The sequence below is a fragment of the Numenius arquata genome, chromosome 4 (genome assembly GCF_964106895.1).
Source record: "Numenius arquata chromosome 4, bNumArq3.hap1.1, whole genome shotgun sequence".
Classification (NCBI taxonomy): Eukaryota; Metazoa; Chordata; class Aves; order Charadriiformes; family Scolopacidae; genus Numenius; species Numenius arquata.
Window position 1 is genome coordinate 63,674,726 of NC_133579.1, and position 10,056 is coordinate 63,684,781.

At 49.8% G+C, this 10,056-nt stretch overlaps 1 protein-coding gene across 2 annotated transcripts in view; it reads right to left on the reverse strand.

The window, feature by feature from the left end:
• GFOD1 (Gfo/Idh/MocA-like oxidoreductase domain containing 1) overlaps positions 1-6,710 on the reverse strand; it is a 68,626-nt gene extending 61,916 nt beyond the window's left edge. Inside the window, exons 1-2 of one of the 2 annotated variants that reach the window (XM_074146681.1) lie at positions 6,458-6,710; positions 3,728-3,744 (exon numbers count right to left, since the gene is read on the reverse strand). In XM_074146681.1, coding sequence (XP_074002782.1) covers positions 3,728-3,744; positions 6,458-6,710 — 270 coding nt within the window. The remainder of the gene's footprint in view (positions 1-3,727; positions 3,745-6,457) is intronic. The other variant, XM_074146682.1, reaches the window with a different exon arrangement.
• Between the last annotated feature and the right edge of the window lie 3,346 nt (positions 6,711-10,056).

Consider the following 10,056-nt stretch of genomic DNA (forward strand, 5'->3'; position numbering starts at 1 on the left):
CACTGCTAATGCTGTTGTGTGGCTGTTAACACTGACAAGGATGCCCTGTAAGGACCTGCAATGGAAACAGCACTAGTGTGCACTAATCTTTGAGCAGCTGAGTTCTTACAGTACCACAGACGGTAGGAAAAATAGTGGGTTTGCCACCATCGCTAGCACCAACGTAAGACCAGAACAGTTCAAGAAAAATAGCATTCAAAGTGCAGTGAAACAGAGAGCGGCCTTAAGGACTTGCCTATATAAAGATTAAAAACAAGACAAAAACCCCTTCCAACTCTTGTATTTAAAAGAAAGTCTGATTTCTCATCAAAATATCACCACCCTGACTATGGGCTCTGCCTAACAGTGTGTGACACGTCAAATGCTGGCAGTGGCATTGGCCAGTGCCACCCTTGCTTCCTTCTCTGCTCCTGCACCCAAGTTCCAAGCCCCCAACAGCTGAGCAGCTGGAAGGAGGGCATCAATGTTCTCGCATCCCATCTTGCTGTTTAAATCACGCTGAAAAGTAGGGTGGCTGAGGGCTTGGGCATGTATTTGTTTCAGCCAACTCACCTACAAGGCACGGGAACTTCTGACAGAGAAGCAGAAAGTTGAAGTACCTTAACTTTCTAAACTGAGGGCGCTGCCGCTTTCCACATTTCTACGGCCTCCAGTTGAGTGGGCACAAGACTAGACCCACAGCAGTCCTCAAGAGCTTCATCCCATGCTGCTCCAGCTGCCCACACTGGTCCAGAGACAGCAACACAGCAACCGATCTTTGCAGCGTTTTGGGATCCCCGAGGCCTGGCACCCTGTTTTTAAACAGTATGGAGGAGACCCCAGCAACACGAACTGACCCAACCAGGTACAGGATCACGATGATGGTCTTCACGCCTGACGTGGTTTAATACAACCACTTCAATTGCCACTAGCTGTTCCTCAGTCTAGGCTAAGGGTGCGTCATCGCTGCATGAGCTCAGTGCCCCAATAACCTAAGTCTGGTCCATACTGGGCACCCAACTTATCCTACCACTGCAACAACAGAACTGGTGGTTATTTTCAGACAGAGCAGAATAACTGGGGAAAATGAAAAAGTGTCTTTGATTTGAAGGCCAGAAAGGAAACAAGGGGTTTGTTCAGGGATTAATTTTTTTCCTTATTTGTTTAGTTTTTAACCAGTACCTAAACAGTGGTTTTTCCCTTAGCTGTCTCAGATGCCCAGTCCCACAGTATCTCTGTAGGAGTTTTACAGGAACAACACTGGAATTAAAGGTCTGCAATACTGGAAAGGTCAATGCAAGAGCTAGGTGCCGTTTTCTGTGGTATACCATCATCACTCAAGTAGGAAGAAGACTTGCAGCCGACTGCCAGAGGCTTTCGACTGACTTTCTCCTATGTGCAAAAAAGGCATCACAGCCTTTGCTAGTTCTGCTGATTAAAGACAGACAGCACTTCATCTGACTTTTTCTTTTGCAATAAGATGACCATAATTCACATTTAATATGCTGCAAAGTCATCTGCCTTCCAAGTACAAGAGCGTGTTCTGCTGAAAGTCACTGCTGTTAGCTCAAATTTAAACTCAATATTGCAGGACAGATATTACATTGCTATTAATAATAAATAATCATGATAATGTTTTCCCTCAATAGGGCATCTCATCCCAAAGGATCCTAACCACTTTACAAACTCTGGACCAAGTTCTATCTGCCGCTACAACCTTGTAACCTCTGCCTGATTTGCATGGGTGCAGAAGAACGTAGAAATTAGAGACTGCATCAGATCTGTGAATTACTTTTCTGCAGCTGATGTTCCTCCCACTTCAGAGTTGATCCAAAGCTATATTGCCAGTGCTTTAACCAGGGGTTCTCAAAAGCATTGTCCGGACAGCAGGCCTGTACTACAAGCCTGGGTGATGCCCGTGATTCCTGGGAAGGCGCGGGAAGGTGAGGATCTGAGCAACACTACATACATTTCTCTCTAAAGACACTCTCTAATGATCCAAATCAAGCATAGATGAAGCACTGGTCAGCCAACAAATTTAAGTGCTCCTTCAGGGGAACAACCTCTGGAGGGCTGGGGAAGTCATACTCTGTATAATCCCCAGGCAGAACAGACTCCTACCATATGCTACTACAATATAAACATTTTAAAAAGTAATACTATGTAGACATGGTTGTGAACACGTGCAGAGAATACTCAGCACACAGCTCCGTGTTCCTGTCCTTAACATAAGATGAAAGAGTAAGCAAACCCACTGTAAATAGAACTAAGGGTAACATCTCCAGGGACACGCTTGAAAAACATCTGGTACTTGATTCTTCCCAGAAGCAAAACATTTGCTCCCCAGAAACACGTATGTGAACCTCAGGAATACATTCTCTTTAGCCAAGTTGACTTGACTCAAGCATCAACAGGACCAGGCACACAGAAATGTCTGTGCCTTCCCCTTCAACTTCAAGATGAAGTGTCATCAAGGACTTCTCAGCACCAGCTGCAGTAAGACACTTCACCTGATGTGGCAGCTATTTAGTCACACAGGGCAACCCTTCCAGTCAGGATCTGAAGAATGTCATATTTAATTGAACAAGGGGGAGGGATTACACTATGAAGAGTCATGTCTTGACAGTTCTGAACTAGGTGGAGGGTCATATCATACTGTCTGTGCCAGCAACTCTTCTGATGCTAAGTACAAACAAGCGCTCCGGTGACATATTTTTTCCCTGTATGCAAACACATCTCCCGTGCCAGATTGGGCCTGGATACACGTGTATTTGCCAATGGGTGCAGGCAGGGGAAAAGCAGACCACTCGTAGCAAATATGCCAAACTTTTCAGCCCAGTGAGAAGGGAAAATGCCCTTCTTCAACAGTAGGACTATTTTCTATGCTTACCTAAACATTCAGCCATTGATCTTTCTTGACGACCAAGCAGCAAGTCAGTCGGGACATCAGTTTTGCATTATGCTACAGGGAACAAGTATGAACAGCAATAAACAAAAGAGCTCCTGAGTGAGCAGAATAGAGAGGAGGCAGGAAAGAGAAAGGGTCGATCAGCCCCATTTTGTAGAAGCAAAGAAGGAATTTGATTCCTTTCACACAGAAGTGACAGAGGCCATCAGCATATTTCACATAAAACACCACGGGTTTTATTCATGCTTTCAGTCATCATCCAAACCAGCAGGGTTTCCAATTCTGTCTTGAACTTGGTCTGTTCCAGAGCCTTGCCCAACATTGGTCTAGCTTCTAAGAAAACTGCCATACAGAGTCAGACCCGGCTCAGGACTCTAACAGAGATGAGCTCCAGAGGCTTAGAGAAGTTAACAGCGCACGTTTAGAGCCATTTTTCTCCCATTTTCTCCCCCCAACAGCTTCCAGGAAGCCACACTCTGGGGACTTCCTCAGCTGGGGCGTGTATTCACACATTTGTGTTTTAATAGCAGTTGATGGGCTGCCGTGCCAAAAACACGTTTCGAGCAGCAATACATCTACACATCAGACGTACCAGTGAAAACAAAGCAACTGAGTTTGGGGGACACCTGTTTCACCCCACCTTCACCTCCGGAGTCTGCACCAGAAATAGGCCAGAGTGGATTTGAACATGCTGCAAACTCACAGTGTAAGCACAGCTCTAGATGGGCAACAGAAACACTGCCAACTGCTTCCTCAGGCTTTGACTTTTTAATAATGAAACCTCCCCAAATGAAAACACAGCTTTGGGCAGCAAGCCAATTTAAAATAAAATACAGGTACAAAAGAAAAGTTGGTCCCTGTCTCTTCCCAGGCCAAATATGCCTCCTCTCATATGGAAGCCAGACCTGGGTGTATGAACAATTAACTCATGTCTGTCTTAACCTTTTCTGTTGCAACATAGGACATCATGTTTAGACCTGCTGAAGCCTCCAGCTATGAGTGTTTTATTCTGGTATCCCTGTCTATGTCCTATCACTAGATGCTGCATAATGTTTCTCGTGCGAAATCCCAAGAGGAAAAAAAACCACCACACAAAAAATCAAATTGAAAAAAAGAAAAAAAAAAAGATAAGACCCACATCCTTTCTTTATGATAGTAAGGAATGTTTTTCCAGTTTCCGTTTCCCTCATTCTGTACAATATTGCCCCTGCTTACTAGAGGCTTTTGAAACCCCCACTTGATAATGCAATCACACCCCTCCCCTCAAAACAGAAAATTCAGTGATTAAAGCAAAATAATCACTCCAGGGCATAGCAGTTCCCAAGCCATGAAGCATAAGCAAGACCAGGAGAAAGGAGCTGTCAGCAGGGAGGCATTCCTCTCAGCAGTTTGGGAAGCACTGCTCTAGCCCCCTGTTTGCACCTGTGTGAACATGCAAGAACTTTCATTGTTATAGGATCCAATGGCTGAATTACCAAAAAAAAAAAAAAAAAAAACAGAAAACACCACCCAAAACCAACACAACCAAAAAACCCACATAACAACCAAAGAGTAAAAATTTAACTCTGAAATAACCAGGGAAGAGTTATTTATAGTCCAAGAGATATTTCTATAAATAATAATCCTTTAAGTAATATACTAAAAAAAAAAATCACGTCACGTTACCACCTTGTAACATGTTTAATCCCTACTTAATGACCATTTCATGCATTTTCACACACATTTCACTGCCCCTGCAACATACAAATAATGATCGTTGAGGAACAGGAGTAATCCCAATTAACTAGAGGTGAAAGGGAACTGAGAATGGTATGCTACTAATGAATAGGGAGAAAACACCTTTTTTTTTTTCCTTCCCTCTACAGTCTGTTGCTAGCAGATTGCATCAGCAAGTTATCAGTAGTATCTCAGCTACATCAATTGTCAGCATCATTCATAAATTCAGCACATGTTTGGAAACAGATTTTTTTTTTCTTCTTTAGCTGCAAATAGCTTCGGAGAGGTACAAAACATAATATTACTTTAAGCCCTCCAGAAAAATCACATCTCTTGTGTTTCTTTATTATTTCAGAAATTTTGTTGTTGTACCAGATGCCTCCTGTCTGCCTGAAACCTCATGAGACTCGACCTCTAAGAGCACAGAGAAGCTGGGGCACTTCCATGAGCAACACCTGCAGGAAAACGTGTCACAGGAAAACTGACACAATTGTCACCAAACTCACATGTCAAACATGAAACCTTGTTACCTTGATACTGTCTTTTATTTATGTTTTGTGGGATATGTATTTCTACATTGCAAATTCATTTGCACATCATTCTGGCAAGCAAGTCAGGCTTCTGGTGCAAGTGTTGTACCTTGAGAAAAAAAGTCAAAAGTATGTTATAAAAGACAAGCATTTCCAAGTATAGAAAGTAACCCTGAGCAAGGCTTCCAGACAAATGCCTACACTGTACTTAAGGTTTTTTAGGTACTGTCTTAATTCCCTTAACCGCTTCATTTTAAATGCTGAAAACACTAGCTGGCTGTGATGTTAGCAGCGTTTGAATGGTAACTAATTCTAACGACTACGCTGGTAGCCACGTAACACTAGGACACGCCACACGCATTTCTGAGGCTGAAAGCCATAGCCATCAGCCTACAAAGCTGCAGCCCCAGAGCAAAACCCGCCACCCCGACTCGCTAACCTCAGCCATCATTCACAGCATTTCCCCCTCACTTTTACCCTTTCCCACCTATACTTGGTAGGGACAAATTAAGACTTCCTTACTCCGGAGGGTACTCCCACTAAAACCCACCACAAAGCAAGTGGTTAAGGACCGTTGGTCAGGAAGCTGGAAGAGCGGAGCCCAGACTTGGAGAAAGCCAGCAGCTTACACCAGTGCATGCCCACTTTCTCAGTCCCTCCTTCCCTTTTGTACGTGATCTTAATTAAACCTCGGGTGTAAAAACGTTTCCTCTGCTCTCACCGTTTCCTGCCTCCCTCCCCTGGTTTGCAGCCGGGGTGGGGCGGCGGGGGACACACACAGAGCCGGCACCCCTCAAGCCCCCCGAGCAGCGTGGGTGCCCCCAGGCCGGCAGCGATGCTCAGCTCCCCACTCCCCTGCCAAGGTGCCGGCCAAACGCGGGCGGGATGACGATATTCTCCTTTTTTTTCACCCCGACTTTGCCCTTTTTACCGTCACACGGATGACACCCGCTCCCTCCCACGCTGCGGGGGCTGGCTGTCAGGCCCAGCCCTGCCCAGGCTTGCCCCAGCATCCCCGGAGGGGCGGGTACCTGCTGCCTGTCGGGGACCACACCGCCGGGGACCGATGTCACACCGGGAAGGCGCAGCGACATCCCCCCCACAACCACCCCCACCCCCCGCCCGCCCGCCGCCCCCCTCGGCCTGCTACAGCGGGGAGCGCCGGGCACCCCCCTCCAAATGAACGGGGAAGATGGGGGGGGGGGGGGGGGGAAAGCGAAGCAGAGGGAAAAACTCTGCGCTGAGGCGGGGTTTCGGTCCATCCAGCCCGCGGCGAGCCCGACCCCAGAGCGGGGTCGCCCCCCCACCCCCTCCCCCCACTCACCCAGGGTCTTGACGGCGACCTGCCGGGTGAGCGGCGGCGGCAAGTTGACGCAGACCAAGTCGACGTCCTGGTGCAGCAGCACCTCGTCGATGCGGCTGGTGTAGAAGGGGACGCTCATCTCCTTGGCCAGCTCCTCCGCCTCCTCGGGCGTCCGGCCCCACAGCGCCTTCACGGCGAAGCCCTCCGCCTTCAGCAGCGGCACGATCACCCGCGCCGTCAGGCCGGTGCCGAACACCCCCACCCCGGGCAGCATGGCGGCGGCGAGGGGCGAGGCGGCACGGCGAGGCGAGGCGAGGCGAGGCGCTCCCTCCTTCCCTCAGCGCCGGCCGGGGCGGTGGGAGGCGGCCGCCGGGCGGGCGGGAGAAGGAGGCAGCCCCTGCCGGCTGCTGCTGCCGCCGCCGGGGCCGGGACCAGCCGCCCCCCGCCTCAGCAGCGCCGCGGCTGCTGGCTGCCCCGCCATGCCCGCACCATCACACACACCTCCGCGGAGGCGCCAGCGTCTGCCCTGCCTTAACGGACGGATAACCGCCCTCCCGCGGCGCAGGAGGCGGTGGCGGCGGCGCGGAGCTCAGCGCCGCTCCTCTCCCATGGTCGCCGCCGGCGCCCGCTCGCCGCGGGGAGGGCGGGGCCTCGCTGTCACCTCCCGGGTGTTCCTGCCCCGCCCCCGCCCCGCCATTGGCCGCCGCCCGCACCCGGCCCCGCCCCCGCTCCACCATTGGCCGCCGCCCGCACCCGGTACCGGTACCGGTACCGGCACCGGCGGGGCGCCCCCTGGGGAGCCGACAGGGAGCCGCCGGGCCCCGCCTGGCGAACCCCGGGTTTGGGGAGGGGTGAAGCCCCGCTGGTGCTGTGCGAGGGGGTTTCACGTCCGTCTGGCGGCGGGGCTTCGGGGTACCTCCCCACCGGCGCCGGCGGGCACGGGAGAGCAGCCGCCTCTTCCCCCGCGGGAGGGGCCGTGGTGGTGGGGGGTCACGCCCGGTAAAGGCACAGGGGAGGTGGGAGAGCCACGGCGGCAAACTGGAGTGAGGTGGTCATGCCCGTTGGCCTTCAGTCCGGCTACTGCCAGGACGGTTCTCCAGAAATGCCATGCACTAAAGCACGGGGGGAGCTGCCCTGAACCTCGGCACCAACCAGGCACAGCATCAGATCTCGGCTGGTGGCCCCCGGGGAGGTTCCCCGCCATGCCCGGCCAGCTGGGATGCCCGGCCAAGGTCCCCACCACCATCCCGCAGCAGACAGTTGCTCGTTTACTCCCTTTATGAACATCAGCCTTCCGGTACCCAAGGGTGGCCTACAAGAAAACTGGAGAGGGACTTTTTACAAGGGCATGTAGTGATAGGACGAGGGGTAACGGCTTCCAACTGGGAGAGGGTAGATTCAGATTAGATATTGGGAAGAAATTCTTTATTCTGAGGGTGGTGAGTCACTGGAACAGGTTGCCCAGGGAAGCTGTGGATGCCCCATCCCTGGAGGTGTTCAAGGCCAGGTTGGATGCAAAACCTTTGGGAAACATGGTCTAGTGGGAATTATCCCTGCCCAGGGCAGGAGGGTTGGAACTAGGTGATCGCTAAGGTCCCTTCCAACCCATATCATTCTATGATACCATGATTGTGTGATCATGTCTCTACAGCTTTACTGGGACATTGGTTTGTGTTGGAAGGACTGCCCACTGAAATCCAGAAGAGCGAACTCCTGCTCTTCACAGCTTTGGCCCTGACCGGGGTTAAATTAATTAAGATGGGCATCTTCTACTGACCCAGGGGCTGCCAGGTGGGCCCAGGAGCAGCCAAGGACCACAGTGCCCTTGGGCCCTGCAGGGATTTGTGTGAAGCTCATTCTCTCAGAGGTGAATCTCTGCCCTGGCTCTGCACAGATCAGCTGGTCTGAGAGCAGGGTGGCTCCAGTGAGTGCCGCACAGTTGCACTGCTGTCTATCGTGCTCTTAAAAAAAATAAATTACGTAACATCACGGAATCACAGAATCACGGAACTGTTGGAGTTGGAAGGGGCCTTCTAGAGATCATCTAGTCCAACTCCCCTGCTAAAGCAGGATTGACCAGAGCACATTACTCAGGACTGCATCCAGGTGGGTCTTGAAAATCTGCAAAGAAGGGGACTCCACAACCCCCTGGGCAGCCTGTTCCAGGGCTCTGTCACCCTCACCGTAAAGAAGTTCTTCCTCATATTTGAGTGGAACTTCCTATGTTCCAGCTTGTGCCCGTTGTCCCTTGTCCTGTCACGGAGAACCACTGAAAAGAGTCCGGCTCCATCCTCCCTCAAACCACCCTTTAGATACTTATAAGCATTAATTAGGTCTCCCCTCAGCCTTCTCTTCTCCAGGCTAAGGAGTCCCAGCTCTCTCAGCCTTTCCTCATAAAGGAGATGCTCTAATCCCTTAATCATCTTTGTTGCCCTTTGCTGGACTCTTTCCAGTAACAACCCGACTCCAATTTACAAATAAGAATAAAGATGATGGTTTTTTCCATATATTGTCTTTTTTACAAGTTCCTAAGAGAAAGGAAGAGAAGGGTAAGGAGGGAAAGGAAGGAAGGAAGCAATGAGAAGAGAGGAAAGGGAAAAGGAAAGGGAAAGAAAAGGCAAAGAAATTAAAAAATGTTCCTTATATTTGATTCCTGGAAATGTGCCAGGGACAGTATTGCAAAGGTAATCCACCAGTGTTCGAAAAACCAGCCTTGGAAGCCAGCACTCCTTTCCCATATTCTGTGAAGAGGTGGGGTGTTTATTTCCTGCCACCATCTCACAGCAAACACTTCTTTATTACAAAAAGCACAGACGCTGTAAGGATCACCGCCAGTTAAGCGTGTTTTGCTTTCCATGCACTATTAGCGCTGAAGCGAAGGAGAAGGATACTCTTTGCCTTCTGACAATTGAAACACAATCTGGATCCATTTGTCGAATAACCGCAGCGGTATTACCTTTCTTGAAAATACGAAGATTGAGTTGGGGCTCTCCATCAGCCGTTCAAACCTGTTTATAGGTGATGTTCCCAAGATGGGCAATTTGGAAAATCTTTTTTGTCTTATTTGCTTGTCTGCGCATAATAATAATAAACCCCAAGAAAGCAGCCAGGTTGCAGGAACAGGATAAATACGTGAAGGTCGAAGAGAAATAGATGCTGTATGCCTTCAGTCATTATATAGCCTTTACTGTTTTAGTAGGCAGAAGCCACTTTATGAAGATTTAGATAAGGTCATTGTTTTGAGAAATTTTCAGCAAGGCATACAAAATGGGACTTAAGGGCTAAGGAATGAAATTATTACACTCTGCTAAGTCCGTTGCTTTCCTAGAGAGAATTTTTCCTCGCTTTACTTTTTAAAGTGTTGGGTTTTTTTTTCTCCGGTTAGGTTATCATAGCTTTGCAGAGTTAAGCTGAGCAAATCGCCCCCACCTCTCAGCCAAGTCAGCCTCTGTCTGAACTCATTACAGCGCCAAATCTGAATTGCCACATCTGCAGTTGCACTGTGTTCCCCCTCATTTGTTGCAGGGACTTTTGGGGACATACCCCATAACCGTTTTTACTGGAGTAGCGTGCGATTCTTTCTCAATTAATTGTGTGAAATAGGGCCACCAGGCTACGCT